Source organism: Sparus aurata, chromosome 23 (assembly GCF_900880675.1).
Source record: "Sparus aurata chromosome 23, fSpaAur1.1, whole genome shotgun sequence".
NCBI lineage: Eukaryota > Metazoa > Chordata > Actinopteri > Spariformes > Sparidae > Sparus > Sparus aurata.
In genome coordinates, this window is record NC_044209.1 from 21,125,550 (window position 1) to 21,151,017 (window position 25,468).

Below are 25,468 nucleotides of genomic sequence, written 5' to 3' on the forward strand. Positions count from 1 at the left end.
CCCGTTTTCACAGACAAGCAGCCGAGGAACTCCGATAACAAACGCCAACAGGTGAAAAATACAATTACGGGAATCAGTGCTAAGCGATCAATATCAAATTATTTAAAAGATTATTGTTCAGCAGGATTACGGCTGCTGGGTATTGTTTGAAATGTTTTTATGACAACATCAACATCACACCAACAAAAGCAGTATTTTCTCAGTATCTTATTTGTGGGATGAGAACATGTTCTTCGCACAAAACCTATTTGTTAGATAATAAGAAATGCCAGCCTTCTCAATTGAGCTGTGATTTAATGTTCTGTAAGCACATGCAAAACCACTGCCTGAATAAAATATACCATAGTCATCGTTTCCATCAAATCTTATATCCATTCAATGAGGAAGAGTCTGGCCACATGTTAATTGCCAACTTTTGATATTCGATTTAAACCAATAACAAAAACTCGATCCTGTGGTTTTGTTTCGGTCGAAAATACCCAGCCTCCCGCTCACGATTACTTTCATTATCAATTCATCTGGCTCATAAAATAAGATACTGTATTAGTCCTGAAGGAAATTTGTGCCAGAGATTGCTATAATTAAGATTAAAGTAAAGATATAAACGACTCTTACTTCTCTGTTGAACAGGAAATCCATAAAAAGTATATAAATATAGAAAAAAAGTAATAAAAGAGACAAGATGTTCGGTGCTTTTTTTTTTTATAGATTGAACGATTAAACAGACAATTTAAAAATAGCAGCCGTAATAAGAAGTAATATAATTCATGATCAGGGCAGCAAACAGTGTTCAGTTGTCTATCATCACATCAGACACGAGAAACTTCGACGTCTCATTTAGTTGATTTTGGGTGACAGAATTGTGTAAAACAACAGCGTGATAATACCACATCATCGCCACTGCTGAACTAATAAGTAGATAAATCACTGGTCAATCGACAGTATTGATTTAATGTCTTGATTCAAGGCAATAAATCAAACAAGAATCACAAAAATTGACTGATTCAAGCTTCTCAAATGTGATGATTTGCTGCTTTTCTCATTAAAATGTGAATATTTGGGGGTTTTCCGCTGTTTGGAAGTTGAAGGCATCACTTTGGACTCTGGGGACATTTTAATGGACACTTCTGCTGCTATTTTAAAGGCTGAATAATTAACATGATCAAAGACAACGGACAGATTTATCGCTCTTAAAAATAACTGTTAGTCACAGCCGCTTTCTTGATCAACTGTTGATCAAGAAAGGACAGCTTTGTTGAATTTTGACGAATAATAGCATCACAGAGTCATATTGTCACTCCTGCTAAACTACTTAAAAGATGAATCAATGAACAATCAACAGTTTTGATAATCAAGTGATTAATCGAGGCAATATATGAAACAAAAATGTACATGATCGACTGATTCAAGCTCTTCTGATGTGAGGATTTGCTGCTTTTCTCCGTTTTATGTAATAAAAAACAGAATATCTTCGAGTGATCGACACTAAGTTTAGAATCTGAAGACACCAACTAACCAATAGTCAAACTATTTTTACCTGCAGCCCAAATCATCAAGACTACAATTAATTTTACTACTAAGTAAAATACACATGCTCAATCAACTCCAAGCTCTACGTGCAATGATTGCAGAAACTGTGGAACAACAGTTACAACCAGCAAAAAAACCCAGATCCAGACCAGGCCTGTGTGGGACAGGGGGACAACAGTGACAGAAGCCCCCCTGAAATGGCCACAGCGCTGGGACGGCCGAGCACGGTGGGACTGGAGGTCTAATTAAAAACCCAGCGCCTTTCCAGCAGCTGTGGCCCGGCCCAAAATGGAATTGCGCTCAGGAGAGGGGGAGCGAAGAAAGACCAGACCATATCATCCTGTCATGTCTCAGGGCAAAAGTGTCTGCTGAACTTTCAAAAACTCGATCCAGAAAAAACTCACACACCATCCACTGCGCAGCAAAAAAAAAAAAAGGATAGATTCCTTCTTACCATGACGGGCCTTTGGATCCTCTCAGTCCTCTCCATACCTCGTTTGCCACGCTCCCCACACCACGGCAAACCAAGGGGGCAATGCCGGAGTCCACAGACAGAGTTATGTGTGTGTGTGTGTGTGTGTGTGTGTGTGAGAGAGAGAGAGAGAGAGAGAGAGCGAGAGAGAGGGGCAACTAGTGTGAGTGTCCGCCTGCTAGTTTGACAAGTGCAGAAGTGTTCATGTGTGTGTGCCTGGGTGTGTGCGCGTGTGTGTGCGTGATAGGAGAGAAAGCCAGAAAAGAGTGTATCCGTATGTGTGCGACCAGGAGAGCTGCTCTCTTAACCTCCAACCCCTTCAACCACACACACACACACACACACCTACACACACACCCACCTCCACCCCCTAAAAAACCTCCACAACCCAGAGGAACGTGAACCCTGTGTAGAGGAAGGGAGCCGGAGCTGGCCGGGGGTCGGGTTGCAGGACTTGTGCTACATTTGCAAAGTGGGGAAATATATTTAGCCACGGCCGGGCAGAAACAGGGACATGAACGCACCGAGACCCAGAAGGAGGCTTGGTATGCAGCCGTCAGCCATTCAATGCCCCGGCTGACGTGGGAGAGGGGCTGTGGCAGCACCCAGGGAAACCCCCCCTCCTCTCTTTCGGTCTCTGCTCCGCTCCTCTCGGCCTCTGTCCTGATCTCATTCTCTCTCCGTCTCTTTTGTCTCGGAATCAGACGATGGATTGATATGGATATGCGGGGAGGGGGAAAAAAGAGGCTGTGGTTCAGTGATCGGCGCAGTGACACTTTGAAGCAACTGGCGCTTGAAGCCTTCAAAGTACCTGCTGTACAGTTCCCAACGAGGTGTCTGCTGCACAAACATACATCCTGCGCTCACTTCACAAAACACCACCTATGGAAATGAAGCACGTCGTGTGGAATTAAAAGGCTAGAAGAGGCAGATAGGTGTGGTTGAAGGGGTCCACGGCGCCCACTAGAGGGCGACCTCTGACACAATGACAGGGGCTTCGCCATGGCTACACACCGGAGCGCCTCTTCCACTTCTCGTGTTAGCAGCTGATGACGACACAGTCAGCTGGACAGGGCGGAAAAAAATGGACCCACTGGTTGGCTCCTCCAGACACAGCAGCAACTGGTCCTCTGCTGGGAGTTATATGTCAGGACTGATGGGAGGACAGCTCGCCTCCCTGCAGGAGCCAAAACCCTCCAAACCTTTCACATATGGCAGCCGAGAAAGACCTGATCTTGTCTTCATTAGGCTCCGCTATGTGGATAAAATCTGGCTAAAAGTAATTGAATGCCTCATGTGACCCGACTGATTTCTTTAAGAATAAGGCCCAGTAAACACGTAAACGGCGTTTCAGGTCTTCAGCTTTTGGAAAACATCTTATATTAGATATTCAGAAAAGTTGTTTTCAGTGTTTACGTGCATACAGGATTGGACTTGATTGTCTCCTTTGTTCTGTGTGACGACCCTCCCTGCTCTCTCTCTCCCTCTGACATCAGCAGGGTCGTCAGCAGCATTGGCACCACCTGGGCTGTGAGAGTCTGGGTGCCTTTATCTCTCTCCTGGAGCTCAGTCTTCTCTTGCTCTCCTCCCAGAGACACCTTGTTCAGCTTTTGTTTGGCATTTTGGTTTCTGTACATCCTTCTTACAGCATTACACATACACACACACTTCTCCACTCATGCATTCACCTACACCACTGATTCCACTGACTACACACGCCATGATTAGTTTAGGTTACTTTTTAAGTTACTTTGTCTTCAATAAATAATTAGTTAATTGTTTCACGTGTGCATCTCCTTGCTTTGTCATGGCCGTGCGGCCCGGTTTGTGACATCTGCAGGCTTCTGATTGGCCACCATGGCCTTACGGTAGAGGTTATACCACCACCTGTTGCTTTGCCGTGCGCTTGACAGCCTGCATTTGCGTTTTCATAACTGTTGGTGCGGCCGGGAATTTTTTGGAAACCGGAGGAGGAAAAAAATACCTGTGTACATGTGGACTGGGTCTGAAAGGTATGAACAGGTTCTCCAGAGGTTGGCTGGTGCATCGCCTCTTCTGGCCACCATCACAAAGACTTTATCACAAAATGACAAAGATTTTTACAAGATGATAATCAGCTTGAACTGTGGTCAGTGCTATTTGGCATTGTGGATGTTACTCCGTCTTTAATGGTTCTTTTTCTTTTTTAAATTAAGAGTGCAGAACATTTTCGCTCTCCCACAATCCACTCTGCACCGGGCAGTTCTTTAATGGAACAGTGAGGTGTTTCTCATCGACTGGAAATGTCATAAGATGATGTCATTTTTGTCAGGAAATGGTGATTGTTGAGTTACTGGTAAGTGCATTACATTAAGTTGTTTGAAATTATTGGCAGCCGAGAATAAAAACAGTTTGTTCTTGTTATTTCAGAAGAATGGAATAATGTGAATAATGAATAATAATGTTGCATGTTTACATTTGAAACATATTCTCTACTTGTCCATCAGGTTTTGGGGAAGTTTTAAAGATACAGATGTACTTGTTGGATATTTCAAATGTAATGCTCGTTTTAGTGCAGTTTTCTGACAGGTCTTCTTAAGAACCCTTTGTGGTCCTCATCCTTTAGAGAAAGCAGCCACCGAACTGTGACTGACATGATTAGATCATAGTGCTACAATGTTGTGTGTTTCACAGTTGTTAATGATAGAAAATATTTAAAAGAACAGCTCAAAATTCATAATTTGAGCTAAAAAAAATTTAAAAAAAGATGTGTTTCTCCTGGAGCAGCAGCAGACATGTTCCCTGGTTTACAGACGAGCAGCAGCAGCAGCAGACAGACTCTGTCTTTGCACACCTGAGGACGGAGCGTGTTTTTGTTGAACTCGGTACACAAAACCAGCACACTGCACAAACACGTAGGCTGCGCCCACACACACACACGCTCACTCACTCACGCACGCACACAAACACAAACCCATCTAAACATCCTCTCCTTCGTCTCTCCATCCCACTGTGCCGGCACACGGAGGGAGATTCAGTGGCCCGGTTGCCATGGAAACCATGCCGAGTGTACCAGCCAGCTCTACCGTTGGCTGATTGTGGCTCTCATGTATTTGTGTGTGTGTGTGAGTGTGGGGAGTGAGTGTGCACTTGCGTAGGTGTGTGTGAGACTGTAAAGCCTATACAGGGCTCTGCTTTGAGTTGTTGAAGGGGGAGGCAAAAAATAGGCTATACGTGCAAAAAGCCTATAGAACGGCGTCTTGCTTTGTCTCCTGCGATTAAAGCCACAATCTCGGTCTTGACGTGCAGGAACACGCGTCGATACTTCACACGGTAAACGGCTGGGTTGCTAAATGAATCCTTGGGATTACGCGCAGCATTTCAGCCGTTTTAAAATCCCTCCGCTGCCGGCCTTGATGAGTGAAACACACTAGCATGAGACAGGGGAGGGGCATTTATCTCAGGAAGTGTTAAATCATCCTTACTACGGCTAATGAGTTTCTTATGCAGCATGAGCGATTATGAATCCTGCCTGACCTGCAGGCCCTGGTGCACGTGGTCCGTCAGCGAGCGGAGTCGCGGAGTTAATGAAGGACAAGGCAGCGGGGAAGGGTGATGTGTGTAGGCGAGGATGCAGCTAACCTTTAGAAACCACAGGAGGGTTCAGCTCCCTGTGTTCACCAACAGCCACGTTTTTTTTTCTTTTTTTCCAAGGCAACGCCACCGCTGAACAGGTAAATGTCATTCAGCACGGGGCAAATCATTTCCCCTCACCAATGAAGAGGTCAGATGGAAGAAGGAGGGGGGGGGGGGACTCATTTAGCTGTCGCACAGCGTGGCTTTGAGAAATGTCATGTCCAGACAGGACCGCCAGCGCGCAATGCCTTAACCCCGCCTTCGAAAACTCCAAGAGGAGATGACGCGTTCCCATTGGGTTCCCGGCTCGCTGACCCCGATCCCAGCTGGAACGGCAGACGGAACCGATCAATGCACCTACCTCTGCAGACGGGCGGAGTCGGGGTTAAAAGATGAGCAGTGTGGGGGTGAGTCTAACACCTGGGGATTAATAATCATAATCAGAGGCCTGGAGGAACCTCTGCTCTGACGCCGTGACAATAAAGCGTTAGGGGTGTTACCATTGTAAGCAGCGAGGACATCAGAGCCAATCCGACTTGTGAGATACTGAACATTATGTGCACTGTCTGTAACCAACGCACAGGTGAAAGGGGGATGATACGCCTTGTTGAAAGGTGAGAAAATAAAGGGTTTAAGTTTTCCCAGTCAATCGGGAAAAAGACCTGCAGCACGGTAGATAAGCTGAGGTGGAAATAACAGACTGAGAGATCAATTTTACCCTCCAGAAAGTTTTTAAAGATTATTTTAGTTATTTCAGCCACCTCCCGTCTGACTTTTTGGCTTTACACTTTTAATTATACATCATTACGTTTGCTCTTGGAGGTCATGTCACATTAATTTCACGAACAATGCAGATCATACAGAATAAAGACTCTCAGGCTAATGATTCCTCAAAAACCAAGAAATGTTTCGGGGCTAAGAATCTAATTAGGCCGATTTTAATCTCTTGGAATGAGGAAATGTTAAAGGATTAACACATGACACGGAGAAATGTGATTTAACATGCTAAACCTGTTCAAGTAACATTACAACTGTATCACATGTTGTTTCTCTCTCACTAGGGTAATGTTTGTGGGCGGGACTGCAAAGAACATTTGCAACAGGAGATAAAACAAGTCATTGATTAATAGATGGACAAAAAAGTTGAACATTTTCAGGTTCCAAGTGTAAAATGTGAGAATTTACAGTTTTCTTTAAATGTGCTTGTGTTTGTTGGAGGGTTTGTAAAATAACTCCAGCTTTCAGACTAGATAACAGTGGGCTGTGTCAAGTTTTAACAGCACATTTTTTTTCTACACCAACCGAAAAATTCAGGTCAAAGTGTTGACTTTAAGAGACCTCACACTGGAGCGTGAAGAGGATATCTGTCAGAATTTAGAGACATTCCTCGTTCTCTTGTGTTTAAAAGTGGCACGACGTCTTCAAAGATGACATCTCAGAAGTACTCTGAGTAAGTCCGGAGCAACGAGTGTTTACAAAACCCAACCGAGTTTGAAATTTTTTGTCATGAGCTGGAGAGTGAGGTCACATCTGGTGCTGTGATCTTCTCTCAGAGCAGAACTGCAGACTGTCGGAGAAGGTGACAGTCGCGGGGACTGCATCTCTCCAGGGGAGCGACTGATGGTCACTTGATGATGAGAAGAAACTAGGCTTATCTAATCAGGTCTAAGGCTCGATATAGTAATGTATTGAATAAATAGATCCACAATTTTCCCGGGAATGATCCTTTTTGCCTCACAATTTTCATCCTCACTGATAAAACTATTAAAATCATCATGACGTGACATTTGTTGGAGTCTGCAGCAAACAAACGCGTCTTCTTGCGTCTGTTATTTGTACATATTGCACACATATTGTTCAGTTTATGATTCACTGTGTAGAACTAATCAGGCCACAGTCCGAATGTGGACCACACTGGCACGTAGGCATTATGGATGAGGTTACCACTAACGCAGGGCCTGTGAGAGCTGCGTTGCCATGGATACTGTCTGGGTAATTGTCAGTTCGAGAGCATGGCACGCCGACCAAACTTCATCAAAACTTGGACAGAAAAAAAGGCCGAACATGTTGAATGCGACCAGAAGAGGACGGACGCTCGTGGCATACCAAAAATAATCTGTTTATCCGTGTTTGTTGACAAAATGTTTGACCGGATCGCGACAAGCTTAATCAATCAGGGAAATGTTTGGCTGGTGATTATTGTTGTGAGTCATTCACTACTTGTTTGGTTTGATAAATAACCAAAGTCAAAGTGTCTTGTATGTCTTCAACGCTGCTTGTGTCGCTGTGAAACTGTGAAAAGGAACAACTGTAAATGATTACTTTCGGGTTGATCAGCTCATCGATTGATCACTTTATCGCATTTACTGGTTATAACATGCTAACATTATTTGTGTTTTTTGTGATATTGTGTTTTTAAAATGTTCTTACTGCTGCACAACAAAATTGCATCTCACAAATAAAGTTCGTCCGGAAGAATATAGAAGTCAAAACTGATAACCGAGCTAAGCTTTCAAGGAGAGTCTGTCTTTAAATCTGGGAAATGTCATGAGACGATGTCACGTGTAACAGGAACAGGTGGTTATAGAGTTTATGGTGTAACATGAACTCAATGATTCATAATTTTGGCAGCACAGAAGAAAAACCATTATAACAACTTAAGACTCTACTTTATCTCTACTTATTTATTAGGTTTCAGCAAAGTTTTAAAGATTAATCTTGCATCCAGACGAATGCTCACTCGTTGGTGATTAACTGAATTCTTAAAAAAAAAAAAGGAAAAAGTAGTAATTAAACTCCACCTTCAGGGAGATAAACAGAAGCGGCTACATTCCCGGCACTGGGCGTCCCCACTTTGTCTCCATTAAACTTTCAAACGATTCTTCATTAAGTACAACGAGCGGAAAGCTGAGACCTGGGTCTGGCACTTGGATTAGTCTGGAGGAAGGATTAAAGTGTGAAATGTTACCTGTCGGACGAAGCTGTTCGAGGTGGTGTCAGAGGAGGTGCTTCCGTCCGAGCGCTTAAACCGGCTCTTCCTCTTGGCGTACTTTCCCTGAGAACGGAGGGGTCGGAGGGCAGGAGAGAGAGGGGGGAGGGAGGGAGGGATGTGGAAGGGAAAGAGAGAAAAGACACAGGAAAAGTTTAATTGCGTTGCTCCGCGATAACTTATCCTGACATGTCCTGTAGAAAACCTTGTTTCTGGGGAGCATGGCAGCCATTAACATTTGGCACAGCGTTTTGTAAAAAGCTTCTGAATATGATCAGGCAGTCAGATAGAAGCAGAGATAAAGAGGCTCAGACTGGAGAGGAAGGCGAGCAGCGCGTCCACCAACAACCTTCATTACTCGTCATTTTTCATGTTCGGATGCAAACCGGGGACCTTGTAATCTGATTGGCGGACCCCTGGCAAATGGCCCATCCGGGTTGGGCCGAGGCCGCACATCGCATTATGAGCCCACCCTGCCCGCATCGCCATGGTTACACAATGCTGACTAATCGCATTTGTCGGCAATCAGAGGAGAGACTGTGGCTGTTGTTCCTCCAGCGTGAAAAGAAAGAAAGATAGAAAGGAAGAAAACTGTGGATTAAGAAGAGTAACACACAGAAAACAGGCCTGTATGTTCAAACCACAGTACACCACAGGGGGTATAGCTCAGTGGTAGAGCATTTGACTGCAGATCAAGAGGTCTCCGGTTCAAATCCGGATACCCCCTAGCTTTTTATTCAGTTCAACTTTAACTTTAAGATAATGTGTATTTGCTTCCCATCTTCCTAATTGCCACCGCTTCCTCCCCAAAATGTAGTTTCATTATCGATTCATCTGCTTTCTAAATCAATAACGATGTGAAGCGATGTCTTTAAATCGCTTACAGTCCAGAAACTAAAGATATTCAATTTACTGAGATATGAGACAAAAAAAAAGCAGATCGAGAGGAGGAAGAGTGGCACGAAATGGTCCTTGACAAATGACTTAAACGAGTAAAGTCAATTGACTATATGTGCTGCATAATCTTATTTTATCCAATTCTTTAAGGACAGCCTGCATATCATCTGCAACGTGAAACACTGTACAGCGGCTGCTCAGAAACAGTCGTGTAAACATAACTTCATTTTGGTCTAAACGATGTTATCGTCCACCCTGATCTGAAAAGTTGTTCATGTGTCGGGCGGAAACGCAAATATCAAAAGATTTGAACCCCCTTTAATCATAAAACCTGACACATTCAGACTTTCCCAGTGTTTGTCTTCTCTTTGGTTCGTCTGAACCTCAAAGTGAACTGCGAACCGGCAGCTTTTTTCCTTTTTTAACTTATTGTAATAAAATAAATATAGATTGCACTATGTAATATAGAACACAACATAAGCGTTCAGATTAGTTCCCTTTGAATCTCATTTTCACTACTTTCGCTACTTTGTCTGCAACCACGGGGTAAAGTATATCCTGGGAAAAATTAAGTATAGTTGTGAATAAATATCCCCTCTATTGTCTCTGTTTTAGACGTAATGAGTGAATAGATGACGCAATAAGCGATCCAGTTGTTTTTTCGTGCCAGAGGCTACAACAATGACAACGCTCAAAAACAATAGGCAAAGTCAGAGTTGTCTGTTTGTGCTTCATCACATGAACTATGGCACATTGATAATTGGTTAATTAGGATCACCATTAGCTAATGTAAGCTGGTCCTCCTGGGTCCTGACACAACAACACATTAATCAGCAAGTTGAGTCGTCTGCTGTTAAATATCAAAACTTTGCCAAAAAGGAACCAAACACAGGTTCAGTGTATTTTGAAACGATCTTTGGTCAATTTAAAATGTATTGCAAGTTGAATGTCATTAGATACTGAGAAATGTTGGAGATCTTTTTGAATACTTAAATGTGTCTAAAACAATGGGTCAGGTCAGGTCAACACTGCTAGTTTTGGACTACAGGATAATTAGAAATACACATACGTCAAGTTTCTATGAAGTTTCATGTCTGTCAGGGTATAATATAACATTTGTGACATCACAAGTTAACAAAAAGACATTAGCATGACGAATAACCTTCTGTATTCAATCCTTTAAGGGATGTATTTACAAATAATAGTAACAATCATCATAAATGTAATCAAAATAATACAATAACCCAAACAGTAACATCACAAACTGTGATATTTTCCAAAAATTGTCAAAATCCTGAAAAGTCGTTGATGATTGAGAAGTTTTTGGCATATTTTGCAAATACAAGTATGACAAGTAGCAAAGATAATTAAAAAAAAAAAGTAGTTATCTGTCACTAAACTCAGGTGTTGTATTACAATCTGTGTGAAACATTTTCATTTTCAGCCCCAACCCCCGACATAGTGTGTGTGTGAATACCTAAAAGAACTGGCGACAATCCCGACACCTGCACACACAAATACTGTGCATGTATGTTAACACTGAGAGTCACTGATCAGCTGCTTCAAACTGTTCCAAAATGTCTGTTCTGGGATCAGCAGGAGAGAGTATTTCGTTATCACGACAGGACACACCGAGGCCTTTAAACAAACACGCCCTGTTGCACCACCGGCGCTACGGTTTCCAGTGTTTACAGATAAAAGAAGATGTTTTCACATCTGTTGCACGCCACTCTCCGAAAAATACTGAAGCTCCGGAATTCATTTGAATTAATTTTTTTTTCCAACCTCCTGTTGCGCAAAAAATGATGTATCCAGCCCCCGCGTGCCCCGCTTGATTTACTGCTGCTGATGGATAGGATGAACACGCAGCGGGAAGTTCCACAGAAGTGTGACACATCCAGCAGCAGCCATCACTGTGTTACTGTGGTTACAGGCGTTTTAATGTGGAAGTCAAACTGGAGGTGATGATGGATGAGAAAGAGACTGATATAATGAAAAAAAAAAGAAAAAAAGACGAAGCATGACATCACTGCTGGCAACTCTCTCCTCCTACGCTGGAAAAAGTCGTCCAAGAATCATGACTTTAGAGAAAATGCAGTGTGCGACTGATGACTATGCAGAGACTCGAAGACGCTGCTTATTTTCTGTAATTAATGATTCAAAAAGAGAGATTTAGACTTTTCCCAACATTTTCCTCCAGGACATGAGATCCAGATGACGACACCTGGTCACAGGTTTTTACCTCTACGCCTGGCTCTCATCCTCTCCATCCTGTACGTGCTATGATCTGATTTATGATGATTTATTCGACTGTAAGACGGATTTTCTTCTTCAAATCTGTCTGAAAAACAACACTTACATGCCCACCTTGTCCATTTAAACAGGTTTCTGCTTCCTCCTCTTCATATTGCCTCTTAAGAGATCCCTTCCTAATGTGCTTTTAGTTGAAGCGACGCAGGACACACAATCCACGCTCCTTCGCTTTAATGCACAAATGCATCAAAGGGCGAGTTCACCCAAAAATGAAATTTGAAGTCATTAATCTGCTTTTGTTTTGGAGGATGATTCAACGTTGTTTTTTCTGCAAAGCTCCAGAGATGTTTTGAGGACTACGAATCTTTATCCGCCTTTTCATCAGCGTGGTAGGGGGGAATAGATGATGACTGATTTTTCCCTTTTTGGGAAAACTTATCCTGAACCGGACTGAAGTGTTTATCTTAGATGAGGTCTCAGCGGTCTGAGTCAAGAGATCAAGAGGGTATCTTGCAAATCCGCAGCCTTTTCCTGTTGTTTTCTTGTTGTTTTCTCTCCAGTGCAGCTCCACACCGTGCAGAGACGCACAAAGAGGGAATTTTACTGGGAAAAAAAGGACGACAGCTTTGAAAAGATATCTACTTCTTTTGACTAACTGAGACAGCTGAACGCCTTTTGAGCTTAATGTGTTTTATATATATATTTGTGCACAAAGTACGGTGTATTTCCCCCATTTTCTATAATAACTGATTAGGAAATAAATAATTATCTGTCAGAGGAGCACTAGGAGGTGATCTTTTAACGGCACAAGAGGAGTGATCATAGAAGAGTTGTCTTAAAAACTGTGAACCTTTCCTTTAAGATTGGAGCCAAACTGTAAAGACCGCGTTTACAGCTGCCGTCCGATTCGTTCTACGTAACGTGTGTTTCGGTTCATCAAATTGCAAATCTCTTGGTAGTACTGGGTGTAAATTAGGTCGTACTCACTCTGTGTTAATATCTGGGGGTGCGACGCAACATGACAATCAAAACAGGCTGTAAACAATTCCCCACTTCAGCTACACGGTCGAAACGGACTAAACAATGAACGATTGAGGTCAAAGTTGAACCAAACAGCGCCGCTAAACCCGACTGTTAACAATGGGCAGCTGAAGTGATTTATTTTTTTTGTTTAATTAACAGGCACAACAGCATCGGCTGGTGGTGTTTTCAGTTTTTTGAGTCTGTTTGTGCCATTTTGGCAAAATGTGGTCCTGGAGACATCTTTGGTTGCGCGAACTACCACAGAAACAGTTTTCAGCACTTAGCCAGGTGTTTATATGTCTGCTTGTCTGTCTGTGAACAGATTTTTGTCAGCTCGATAGCATCAAAGCCGTGAAAGACACAGTCTTGAAACTGACGGGGTGTGCGTAGCTGAGATCAAAATGAGGGCCGAGTTCGAAGGTTGGTGCGGTCAGAGCCCCCTCACACTTCACACCCTCCCTTGTTGTTTATCTGTTTGCCTTTTCGTGGCTTTACTCGACAGGAAAACGGTACGACACAGAGAGGATATGAAGTGCGGCAGAGGGCCACAGGTCAGACTCGAACGCTGGGCTGCTGCAGACTCTGTATGCGGGGCGCGTCTTCTACAGACCGAGCCGCCGAGGAGCCCCAGACACATTTGTTTTAATACGCTCAGGAAACTTTCGGGTGTGGAGTTGAGTTCAAAATGATGGCCAGGCAGGGAGTCAGACTGATCTGTCACAGTGGTGCACCAAAGATAATATTACCCTTTAAGTTAATCTCTAAGCAACTCTTGTAAATGATTGGTGAAAATGGTAGGTATTTCTTCATTTAAAGGTGCACTATGTAGTTTTAAGGAAGACATCGATCTTTATCTGTGTAGCGCCAGTTCACAACAAAACACTTTCCAAGTTGAGCAGGTCTAGACCATCCTCCTTGATTCATTCATTCACTGAGATCCGACATTGCCGACATGAGCGAGCGCTTGGTTACAGTGGCATGAAAAAACTGCCTTCTAACAGGCTGCAGAACCGGGCTTTGTGGATCCAGACGGTGTTCTGGGACCTTGTTTTCCTGAGAACGCCTTGTTTGTTTAGCTGTAGTTTGTTTAAATCGTGATAACCTCAGCTGCTTATAGATGAACTAAACTAACTACATTGGAGGTGCACTGGTGTGACCGATGAGATTGTCTAGTCGCACTTGAAAGATCTCTTGTGTGACAAAGACAGTCGCACCCCGGAGCCCAAATCCGAAGACTGGCGCAGTCCGAGCCGCGAAGATCTAAAAGAACCAAAGACGACTGGAGTAGTTACGGGTCGCAACATGGTCTCCAGCGATTTAGATAACGCGATTACACTGTGGATGTTTGCTTTGCTGGAGATGTTGCTGCGCCACCAGATATCTCAGTAATTAAGCTGGCAAATGAAACGCTATCAGAACAGATAACCAAGATACGGCCTGTGTTATAAACAGAAAAAGAAAAAAAAACTGCTTCTTTGTGCTCTGCTTCGACATGATTGTGTGTGGGTTCAGGTGTGCGTGTGTGTGTGTGTGTGTGTGTGTTCGAGGGATCTCCACGATCGGCGCCGTGATGTGCCGAGTTCCTGTCAGCAAAGGGCAGGGAAATGCCAGAGGAAGGCACGAAGGGGAAGGCTTCCTGTTGGTAAACATCCTCCCAGATTATGTGCGTAATTATGGAGGGTGTTGTGTGCGACGCAGGGGGCTCTAATCTGGAAGCGCGGCGGGTGGCGTGGCGCACGATATCACGACTGTAAAAAGAAAAAAAAATGTAAACCACATCACGCTCATCTGCCCCGGAAAAGCTCCATACATTAATTCTGGCCCACTGATCGCCACACTGATCTGCAAACCGACGGCGGTCAGCAGACACGATCTTTAATCTAAGCGGCCCTCGGGCGCTCAATTTGGATCTGCTCTCGGGGCTCGTTTCAAGAAAAATCTCCAGGATATTAGAAATGTGCCTGGCCTCTCGTCTCTCCACAGCAGAAGTTAAAAATACATACACCAGCATGACCCGCTGCAGGCCCGCATGAACTTTATATCTAATTGATCACACACATAAATACACAAACAGTGTTCCCCGCTGCCCGGCACAAGGAGGGGGTCCATCTGTTTGTCTCACCACAGCCGATAAAGATCTGACTTCTAAAAAAGAGCCGGGGCGAGGTGAGATGGCGAGATGGCGAGATGGAGAGATGGCGAGAGCGGGACTGGAGATAGTGGGACACTGAAAGTAGGAGCGAGGAGAGATGAGAAGGAGCTGGGAGGAGTGGGAGTACAGAGGAGAGGAGCCGGACTTGGCATGGTTTGAAGCGTTGGTTGTCTGTGGTGAGGTGTTTTTTTTTTTTTTTCTCTCTCTCTCTCTCTTCCTTCTTCTCCAGAGAGACAATGACTGAGCGGAGCGTGGGTGTGTTTGTTCTAGATATTCCTCATCAATGCTTTTTTTTTTTTTTTTTTTTTTCTCCTTGTCATATTTCTCATCCCATTTTTAACTGTTATGACTAAAACGGTGCCCACGACATCATGTCACTTCCTCGCAGCCACGGCCTATTTTTGAGGCGCGCGAGGAAGAGTGACACCACAGAAAGTTGAAGGCTAAAATTGTAAACGAAGGAAGAAGAAGAAGAAGAAGAAGAAAAAAAAAAAAAGTTGATATGTGGATGGTGGAGGAGGCTGGTACAGAACATTCTCTCCTTAATATAAAAAAAAAAGAGAAACAAAACAGATGTGACACCAGCTCCAGTCTTCTTCTCTTTTTGTCAGTGTTAATAATAACAACACCCACCTGGTTTAATTACTGCTTCATTAAAAACAAAAGGCGTGGTTTCTTTTGTTTTGTTTTTTTGTTTTCCTGAGGACCCAATGAGCAGACAGCACAAAAACAAGCGTTACATCACATCCTTGCATATGGTTACACATGGGAGACTTAATGAAAACCAACACAATTACCGGGGCAGACAAATGAATCTAAATCTCATGAGCAGAAACACCATCTTCTTCTCTCTCTCTCTCTCTCTCTCTCTCTCTCTCTGTATCTTTTCTTCATGTTTTTTTTTAAAAAAAAGCAGATATTACACTGGAGGTGAGCTTGAATCTGTGCGGCAGCGTTTTTCAGACTCTTTGTCATGCAAATCAGGCGACTTAATTGCGGAACAACCTGTTAATCTTCCCGAGAGAGTGAGAGAGGAAAAAAAGCCGCCTTTCGTGCAAAATCTGCGCCGGTTTTCTGAGCCTCTCCACCTGTCCGTCATCACGTTTCCGCTCCTCTTACCTGTGTGTGTGGATGATGGTCGAACATGTCCATTTGGATCTCCTGGGTTGAGGTCGAAGGCGTCCTGGACATACTACTTTTCTGTACCATTGATTTAACTTTTCCCCCCCCCCCCGATCTATTTTCTAGTTTCTGTTTTTTTTTTTTTTTTTTTAAGAAGCTGTCGACGGACTCATCTTCTTCTTCTTCTTTCTCTTCTTCTCGTTTTTTTTCTTCCAGGGAGGGTGAAGCCGCTGATGTATCAGAGCTGGCTGCTATTATAATGGCAACAGCTGCCTCCCTCTTCCAGCACACAGCGCTACAAACTGGCGCACCAGGCTTTTACACCACCGTCAAGACGGCGGCGTGACGCCACCATACATCCGGTTGCTGATTTCAAAATAAAATGCGTTGAAAAGGGTGTGTTTAATTTGACGCGTGCGACTGAACTGTTCTTACACATCTGTTTATTCATTTATCAACAAAAGGAGAAGTTCACCCAAAAACTCATAATGATACTAACAATATTAATTGCAGTATAAGTCGTCACAGTTCTAATTTCAAAATAAAAGAATGATTGAGTGTAACCAAGTGGCATCCACTCAAGTATTGTCTGTTACTTTGAGGGACTGTCCTTGTGTATTTCCATCTTTATATTTCCTGCAGTTTTATACTTTCACTCCATTACATTTTGGAGGAAAGTATTTTACTTTCACTCCACTACATTTATTAGATTATGTTAGTCACTGGTTATTTTGCAGAATGCCTGCTGCATCAGAACTATAGTAGTGATTTTTTCTGTTAATTTATTTGATCAGCAATCTGATAAAAACAAACAAACACTGAATGGAAAAAATCAGAGAAATGGTGAAGAATTGCGTCTGATAATCGACCACAACCATTAATGGTAATGCAGTATATACATACATGTAAACATGTGCATAATTTACAATTACTATTACTTTTTTCTTCTTATGTAAATGTACTGACAGAAAATACACTTTTGAAATTTAAGGACATTTGATATTCGATACTTCAGACTTTTACTCAACTAATATTTGTATGTGATATCATTCTGACATGAAAAATGTGAAGTATAATCATCACACAGACATCATCAGTAAACACATCACATACAAGGAAAGCAAACATCCTAGTACATACTCACAATAACGAGCTTTTATTTTGAAGTTAGATTCATCCAACTTCCGGTGTGTTCGTGCGGTCCTCCGCGCGCCTTGACGTCGTGTGTCTCCTGGGTGCGCTCCACACACTCCAGCTGGGAGCCGAGGTCCACGCCCCGCTGAACAGACCCCACCTTCACTTATCGATTGATGGGAGAACAACAGAGGCTGGTCGCGGTGATGGAGGCTGAGTGCTACAGGCTGTCGGGCCTGGTCCCCTGACTGGGATCCAGCGGCCCTGTGGTCCTGGTCCTGGTCCTGGAGCAGAAGAGTTCAATTTCACAGGAGGTTCAGAATGTGCAGTCTGAAAGATGCTGGTGTGGCCTTGAGGAAAAAAACAACAAACCCACCCCCATCCGGGAGCACCAGGGACCCTGATTTAATGTTGACCCCGGGTTGGGAGGGATTAGGTGGATGCTTTCAGGGGAGGCAGAGATCCACTGGAGCCCTAAAACACGTCAGGAATTGTAGATATTTATGGTTTGATGACTTGTTGCCAGGGGCCCCATGTTTTCTAGCTCTGGTGGATCAGGACAGGGAAAAAACACAGTTGTCTCCTGGGTTTACATTACATTAATAGAACAGCATTTATACATTCAGAGTAGAGGCCGATACTGATATAGCAGCTGACATAAACACTTGTGGCAGGAACACCAATTGAATCCAAATTAGATAATCTCATAGGCTTTTTGTCGAGGGAACCTGGGCGATGCTAACTTCTGGGTTAGCCTACAAAAATATGTCATCGCTACCGTGCTCTATAGCTTGGTCGACCATCCGATATCAAAAAGTGTCTCTAACAGTTACATCATATACGTCACAGCAGATTAGAAAACAGAAATGTTTAAGCCCCTGCTAAATCAAAGTTGTTAAAACCTGCTTTGATAAAATTTGGGGTCCATTGTGGGCAGTGAACACAACATTAGCTAGCATGGTATCACCTTTTAAGACTCCGTTTGCAAACAATTAGCCTAACTATCGAGCAACTTAAAAAAAAAAAAAACATCGAAAGAAAGCAAATTTTCCTTCGTCATTCACCATAATTTAATGATTGGACTGTCTTTATTTGCCTCAAACAGCCAATGTATCAAATGTGTCTAGTTACGGACTTAAGCTTTAATCAAGCTTGCAAACATAAACTAGATGAGCCAATCTTTTCTGTACGAGTGAATTGAAATTAATTATTTTCCTCCAGTTTCTCTCCTTTTTCTGCCTTGTCTATGTTTGGTCATGAAGTGAAAACCAAATGCTGAAGTCAAACAATCACCAAGACACGTTAGCATTGGCGGAAAAGAGGTATTCAGATCCTTTAGCCAATTTGAGTAAATGTACTTACATAGGCTACATTATTCAGGCTATTGTAAATGTTTAACTATTACAAGTAGGTTTCAAATCAAAAGCATGTAGGCCTAAGTAGCCTGTCCATCAGTAAAATGTAGTAAAAGTATCAACGTAAAAGTACTTTATATGTAGTGAAATGTACCCTCTGACAGACTGTTGAGTACACTGCATATTATAGCCACAAGTCAAATAGGCTGTGAATCACTACCTTCATCATGAACATGCATCTTATATGCTTTTTGTTGTTTTTGTTTGTTTTTTAAAGGTAAAATCTTCATTTGAAAGTAACCATTGAACATGCAGTATTTGCCTTTGAATTAGAGTGTAGAAGAAGTATAAAGACACATACTGACATAATAAGTACCTTGAAATTGTATCTATGCAGTACTTGAGTAAATCTACTTAGAAAGCATTGGGCAAGGTCTGTGCAAAAGATAAATCCTGAGTTCACTCGTCAGAGATGATATCATATTGACTGACAGAGCTGAACGAACAAGTGTGAGACTCGTCACTCTGAGAGGGAAGTGGTCTCCACGACTGTAACCGTCTGCTGTCAACTTCCTCTGAGCAGATTCGACACCCACAGGTTCAGCCTCTGTGGCCCCCGGCGCTCACACTGCCGGTGAGATGGTTACCTCAGTGGGAGGGAGCTGTGACGGTTCTCCTCCTCAGGGCAACGGTACACTTTCAAACCGATGATGTGACTGTGAAGAGTCCCTGTGACCGTCCTGTAACAGCTGCTCAACATCTTCCTCCAAGAGTAACATAATGTGAGATTCAGGTTGTCCTCAGCAGGATCACTCGCCTCCTGTGCTGTTGTCCAACCTCACCAAGGAGACGGGCAGTGATTCAACTGAGGCTATCTTCAGCTTGTGTTCGTGTCTGTGGCATCCAGCTGCGGCACTTCTTTGGAGCTTACTGCAGTAACAGAAACAGGAGAATTAATTCATGTATATTTTTAATGTATTTCTTTGCCCCTGTGAAGCACTTTGAGTGCAGCTTTACAGATAAACTTGCCTTACCAAGAAATACACTTGTCAACCCTTTCAGTCGAACAAAAGGAATAATATCAGAAGGAGGAAATGCATTACGAGCAAATGTGCTGTATTCAGAATTTAGATTTTAATGTATTATTTTGTTTAATTCAGAACAATATTGAAAAAGGATTAACATCAAAATATACTCAAAGACTTCAGGCTTGGTGCTGCTTTCAGGGACTTTGGTACAATTAACTGTGTCAGCAGAGAAAAGAAGTAAAAAAAAAACAGACATTTTGACCAACAAAAATAAACTTTATTGAAATATACATCTAGACGTCAGCACATTTCATGTATTAAAGGGTAACTCCACCAATTTTACACATTTCATTACATCTAAACTCATCTTCTTTACAGAAAACTCGACACGCAGAAAAAATTACATTTTCCTAATCTCTTTCTTTCCTTAGGAGGTAAAATGAGGAAACTGAGTCAATAAAGCCCCTGTTCGACATTCAATAAAGCACACAGCAATATAAACCCAAAAATATATCCATAGTACACTCAACTTCCTTCAGGTTTAACCAGTTTTGTTCACCTCTCCTGAGCAGAGAGGAGAGCTGTAGGCTCTCTGTCGGAGCTGTGGGAGGTGGTGATCCGGTACTTTGGGTTACACTTCATCCGGAGATGAATATATTCTCGGTTGGTATTCTGGGTTACCTGAGGTGAAGAAGTCACACGAGTGCCCCATCGTGCACCCACACTTTGAGCTTGCAGCGTTGCCATGGTGACGGGCTGCTGCTGGAGAGCCATGGATGCAACGGTGTAACAACCTCTGTGAGTAGCCAGTCAGATGGTTAGCTATTTTTACAAGTGGCCACTCACTAGAGCACTTAGTCACTTCATGTTTTTAATAGAAGACACTCGGACGTCTAAAATTACATTTTCCTAATCTCTGTCTATGTATGCACGAGTCAAAAAAGGCTTTAAAAAACGTTCTTGATGCTGCATATTTTAGACGTTAACTTTTTGGACTGGATACGGTTCATTTTACACTGTTAATTATTTTATAATGGGTGTCTTTCACACCTTCAGTGGGCAGAATTTCACAGTGCATATCTTACAGCTTAGACTGTATGAAGATACTTTAGTTTTGTACAAGATTTTGCTGACTTTTCTTCTGTCTTGCCTCTTTTTACTAGATGGAATGAGCCTCATGATTATAAATTCATTTATTCATATGACAGACCAAAAACAGACTCGGCATTACAGGAGATACAGTGGAAGCATTTTCTGTCAGTCTCTGAGGCATTTAGACTCAGATTACAGTTCACACAGGCACACGTTTTCAAGAATAATAAGAAAATGGCAGATAGATTTAACATGGACTGCTAAACTGCTGTCATTAATTGAGGTTAATAAGTCCTGGTTGCACTATGGTATTTTAATTTCCCTTGAAATCGTTTATAAGAATAGTGTGATCTTTTGTAGGGAGTTGTCTAAGGGAGGCTGAATTGGTTGTTTTGAAGTCCATGTCAAGAATTCCACCACAAAATGATATAAATCAAACGTTTAAACCTTTGCTATTATATTTCTGTAATTGTGAAAATTGGGGTTCTAATGCAAAGTATCGAAAATGAAATCAATAATCTTAAAAACGTTCATAACAGTGCTTTTAGGCTGATGTCAACACCGCCATCGTGTGTTATAACAGCAGAATACATCAAACCGTGACTTTACCCACAATGCAGTGCAAAAACACGGGTCAGTACCATTATTTTTTCAGGGGGTGAGCGATTCAAACGTTTTAAGAAAACTAAAATGTTCGTTTGTCTGTTTACATCTACATCAGGTTGTTTTTTTTTTACTGAGAACATTTTTTAGTAATACGGCAGGTTTAAGGTATAAATAGTGTTCGTTGATATCTGCGCTAACACCGAGCAGTTTCGTCTTCAGAGATGGATTCTCCTCTATAATGGTAGCTTCCAGTCCGTCTCTCAAGCCTTCCTTTTCCTATTGAAGTAGCAGCCATGAGGTAGGACCGCTGTCGATGGCGCGATAAAAGTCATCATTTATCTGTTAAAATGCACGTTTGATACCCTAAAATCACTTCACCGAGACACATAAGTTTCTTGTTCATCGATCCATAAAGTTTATTCCTCAGTCCCAAAATAAAAACCCGTATTTTTACGTGGCTCTGTGGAACACGATGTAGCAGACGGGAGAGGCCATGTTGTCAACCCGGCTGCTAGCTAGCTGTGTGGCTAACAGCAATTTAGCTAATTTATCAGTGAAACAAAGTGTTTGGGTGCTGTGTGACACGTGTCAGTTTTGTGACTGATATGTGATATACCACCAGTAGTAGACATTCATGGTTAAATATGTGATGGGTGTTTTAACCGGGCTTGTATGTGTCGTGCAGCATGCTCAGGCTCCAGAAGAGGCTGGCCTCCAGCGTCCTGCGCTGCGGTAAGAAGAAGGTCTGGCTGGATCCCAACGAGACCAATGAGATCGCCAACGCCAACTCTCGTAAGTACAAAACAATCTCTCCTGTAGAGTTCTGTTGTCTTTTAAATCCTCTACATTTATTGGTGTAATGGTGCGGCTGCGTTTGGTAGTGTCAGTGTGTCAAGGCTAGTTTGCGCCATCAGAAAAACGTGAACCACCGTGTAGTATTAGTGATGCAGATAATATGTTAGCTGTTGGGTATAAATCAACCAATATCCATTTCTAATATCAGTAAGTTGAGCGTTCTTAAGTGTTTTGTGGGAGACTTAGAACTTGTCCCAATTTACACTGATGGTTGGTTTCTAAAATGCTTGAGATTAATTTTCTGTAATGCAAACTAGTAACATCAATCGCTGTCATTTATTAAAAGCTATTTATCGCCTTTAAGACTTCACATTCATATTTTTGGTAATAACAATGACAGCTGACTGGCTGGAAACAATGATCTAAGTTGTAAGATCATCCCACAGTAGAAGAAAAGGCAGGACTACTTTTAATAGTAAATTAAATGCTTTGAAATTGTATTTGTAATATTTTGAGATTGTGAAAGTACTTTTCTCCCCCTGGTCTGAACATCTGTGTTAAATATGAATGGTGCTAGTTCTAAGCTGCCTGTTTTGTAATCTTATCCACACTCATGCTGATCGTTCTTCAAGGTTTTTGTTGTGCATACGTGTCTTTTGGTAGATGAATCTTCGTGGTCCCGTAGCTTACTTGTGCCCTTCTGTGTTCAGGCCAGCAGATCCGTAAACTGGTGAAGGATGGTCTTATCATTCGCAAACCTGTTACGGTCCACTCCCGCGCCCGATGCCGCAAGAACACGCTGGCACGCCGCAAGGGAAGACACATGGGAGTCGGTAAGTTCAAACTGCTGCGCTTGTTTTATTAAAGGAAACTTATTGACCTTATATTCTGTTTTAACGTGGACTGTCTAAGGAGATTTATATCAGTGTTCATGGTTATGAACGAATTAATCAAGACACTGGATGAGCAGGGAATTAATTTTGGAGTATTTACTAACCAGTGTCTTGAAATAATTGCATATCATTAAACATCTTACTACATGGATGATGGTGTGTACAATAGAGTTGACTTCATTTTAATTCCTTTTCCAAGGTAAGAGAAAGGGTACAGCCAACGCTCGTATGCCCGAGAAGCTGTCTTGGATGCGCCGCATGAGGATCCTGCGTCGTCTGCTGCGTCGCTACAGGGAGTCCAAGAAGATCGACAGGCACATGTAGGTTCAAGACATGTTTAATGGTGGTTTCTGCTCACACGGATGTGCCAAACCTCTTGACATGTATTATTAAGGCTGCTTTTATTTGTCTTTTTTTAGTTTTACCTTTTGTTCATAAAGTTTCTAAAACAGCTTTTTATAGTTAAAGATACTAAGGAACTTTAATTTTTATAGGATTCTTGGAACAGCTTTAGACAGGAGATGATGTTGAAAGTAATTAGACCTTGGGCACCTCAGGCTCAGACCTCATTTAGATGGACCAGTTTTACATTGAGACAGTTTCATTAAGAGATACAAGTTTCTTGTAAGTTTGTTCATTCGTTTATTTGAGCTAATCTGTGAAACTTGTTGAAACTGCTGGTATTTCACACACACTGTTGTTTCACAAAATAATTTCCCTGTCTGGGATCATTAAAGTAATTCTATCTATCTAAAATCTGGTATCATTTATGTTCCCTGGAATTATGTTCATGCTTTCTCCCTCTGCCATCTCCCAGGTACCACAGCCTCTACCTGAGGGCCAAGGGTAACGTGTTCAAGAATAAGCGTATCCTTATGGAGCACATCCACAAGCTGAAGGCTGACAAGGCCCGCAAGAAGCTCCTGTCGTAAGTCTCAAACCAAACTTATGATCTGTTTTATTGTTCTGTATTTATCCAGAGGAAGTCCTGGACCGTGACATGAATGTGCAATTCGGAACAGGCAGAAGTGTGTGTATATATAGTAATCACAGCACTTAAATATTCTGTTAAACTCTATGAGTTGTGTATTTCTTGAAATCAAGCATTCTGGAGATGCACACTGTAGAACAAGAGTCGTATTTACATTTTCTACTGTGTAACGTGATGGAGCAGCTAATAGTTGAGCTCTACTGTCAGTTTGGTCTCGGGTTACCCCAGTCCCCCCGAGAATAATCTAGTAGCAATAATAATGTGCTTTTAAGTTTAACAGGATTTTTATTCGTTGATGTAGAAGTGTGTTAAAAGTGGAAGATGAACACCTGTGACTCACTTTGTTTCTCTGTCCGACAGTGATCAGGCCGAGGCTCGTCGTTCCAAGACAAAGGAGGCTCGTAAGCGCAGAGAAGAGCGTCTCGCAGCCAAGAAGGAGGAGATCATCAAGACCTTGTCCAAGGAGGAGGAGACGACCAAGAAGTGATCTTGCTGTCAGTCCTGCCCGGCTCTTCCAGCTGTCGAGTGTTGACAATAAAAGTGTACATAAAAGACACTGAAAGTCTCCTGTAATTTCTTTACTCAAAGCAAATACCAACTATTGGGAAATGATAAAAATCTGGAGGGCAAACGCCTCGAGCTACCACAAGATGACTAATGGCCTAATATTGCATTTGAGACACATAGTTCTCCCTCTTAACCTCATGAAAATTTAAATCCCTTAACCTTCTCTGTGATTTAAGAATACATCATTTACAGCTAATGGAATCTTATTAAGGCCCTGAAAGTGCTTGCGTATTTTAAATTAGATTTATAAGTATGCATGAAGTAACGATAAAGTATCATTCAGTCATATCTTGACCACCATGCAAACATAAGTTTAAATTACTAACTTTGTGTCTGCTGTTTGCTGCTGATCTGAGGGTATTTTAGAGCCTTTTCACAGAAAACAATTAGCTGTGAAGCTGAAATGACGCAAGTGTGAGCAAAACAAATAAGCTGAAAGTAAAACCTGTATGTACGGTTGTGATGGAAAGAACATGTACATCATGACGGTCTTTAACGACTTCTACAAGTCTGAATGAATTGAACACATGACTACAAAAATATCCATGAAGATTAGTTCAATCAGCCTGTGTTTCCAAAAGTATACATACAGCAACTTAAATTACCAATTTAGGGGATTAAAGAAAGTTGTGTGAACCAAATTTGCTTGCAGCATCACTTCTGAGTGATTCTGGTGACAGCTGGTGAAACTCTGGGCCCATTTAAATGGGGCCAGTTTGATACACTTACTGGAGACGGCCACAAACACAACAATGGGAAACTCTGAAGAGCTCAGCGTTGATTTGAAAGAGTGAAGTTGTTACAGGTCCCAAGATCAACTGTGCCAACAACTAAGTATGAAGTTCATGGCACAGTTGTGTCACCGCCACGATCAGGAGATCGACACAAACTATCACCTGCTGCTGAGAGAGAAAAGAAATCATTGGAACTCAAGACTGCCATGATGTACAAGCT

The 25,468-nt window shown here is 42.3% G+C and overlaps 2 protein-coding genes, 1 long non-coding RNA gene and 1 other non-coding gene across 11 annotated transcripts in view; 2 read left to right on the plus strand and 2 right to left on the minus strand.

Annotated features, from left to right (window-relative positions):
* The window catches only part of cacnb1 (calcium channel, voltage-dependent, beta 1 subunit), a 37,954-nt gene extending 21,569 nt beyond the window's left edge, over positions 1 to 16,385 (minus strand). For 2 of the 6 annotated variants that reach the window (XM_030407575.1, XM_030407580.1), the window contains exons 1-2: positions 16,051 to 16,385; positions 8,586 to 8,672 (exon numbers count right to left, since the gene is read on the minus strand). In XM_030407575.1, the coding sequence (XP_030263435.1) occupies positions 8,586 to 8,672; positions 16,051 to 16,140 (177 nt within the window). In that variant the 5' untranslated portion in view covers positions 16,141 to 16,385. Of the gene's footprint in view, positions 1 to 1,984; positions 2,311 to 8,585; positions 8,673 to 16,050 lie in introns of those variants that run through there. The other 4 variants (XM_030407578.1, XM_030407577.1, XM_030407576.1 and 1 more) reach the window with 3 other exon arrangements.
* rpl19 (ribosomal protein L19) lies at positions 1,416 to 24,503 on the plus strand. 2 transcript variants are annotated; one of them, XM_030407610.1, is made up of 7 exons: positions 1,416 to 1,420; positions 10,298 to 10,300; positions 21,954 to 22,060; positions 22,774 to 22,896; positions 23,156 to 23,276; positions 23,774 to 23,884; positions 24,308 to 24,503. In XM_030407610.1, the coding sequence occupies exons 3-7, from the start codon at positions 21,955 to 21,957 to the stop codon at positions 24,432 to 24,434; spliced, it is 588 nt and encodes a 195-aa protein (XP_030263470.1). In that variant the 5' UTR covers positions 1,416 to 1,420; positions 10,298 to 10,300; position 21,954; the 3' UTR covers positions 24,435 to 24,503. The 2 variants fall into 2 exon arrangements, with proteins under 2 accessions (XP_030263470.1, XP_030263468.1); XM_030407608.1 differs by lacking the exons at positions 1,416 to 1,420; positions 10,298 to 10,300 and adding an exon at positions 21,444 to 21,566.
* Positions 9,262 to 9,333, plus strand: trnac-gca (transfer RNA cysteine (anticodon GCA)). The gene has a single exon. It is a non-coding gene; the product is annotated as a tRNA-Cys (tRNA).
* On the minus strand, positions 17,187 to 20,314 carry LOC115575485 (uncharacterized). Of its 2 annotated transcripts, none has more exons than XR_003982676.1 (4): positions 20,130 to 20,314; positions 19,190 to 19,472; positions 17,564 to 17,733; positions 17,187 to 17,471 (listed from the first exon to the last, which is right to left on the minus strand). It is a non-coding gene; the product is annotated as an uncharacterized LOC115575485 (long non-coding RNA). The 2 variants fall into 2 exon arrangements; XR_003982677.1 differs by having other exon boundaries at positions 20,252 to 20,301.
* Positions 24,504 to 25,468: the final 965 nt, after the last annotated feature.

Excerpts from the sequence above, each read along its gene's own strand:
- rpl19 (XM_030407608.1), top strand. Across the intron at positions 22,061-22,773 it reads GATCGCCAACGCCAACTCTC|GCCAGCAGATCCGTAAACTG; the intron begins GTAAGTACAAAA and ends TTCTGTGTTCAG. Across the intron at positions 23,885-24,307 it reads GCCCGCAAGAAGCTCCTGTC|TGATCAGGCCGAGGCTCGTC; the intron begins GTAAGTCTCAAA and ends TCTGTCCGACAG.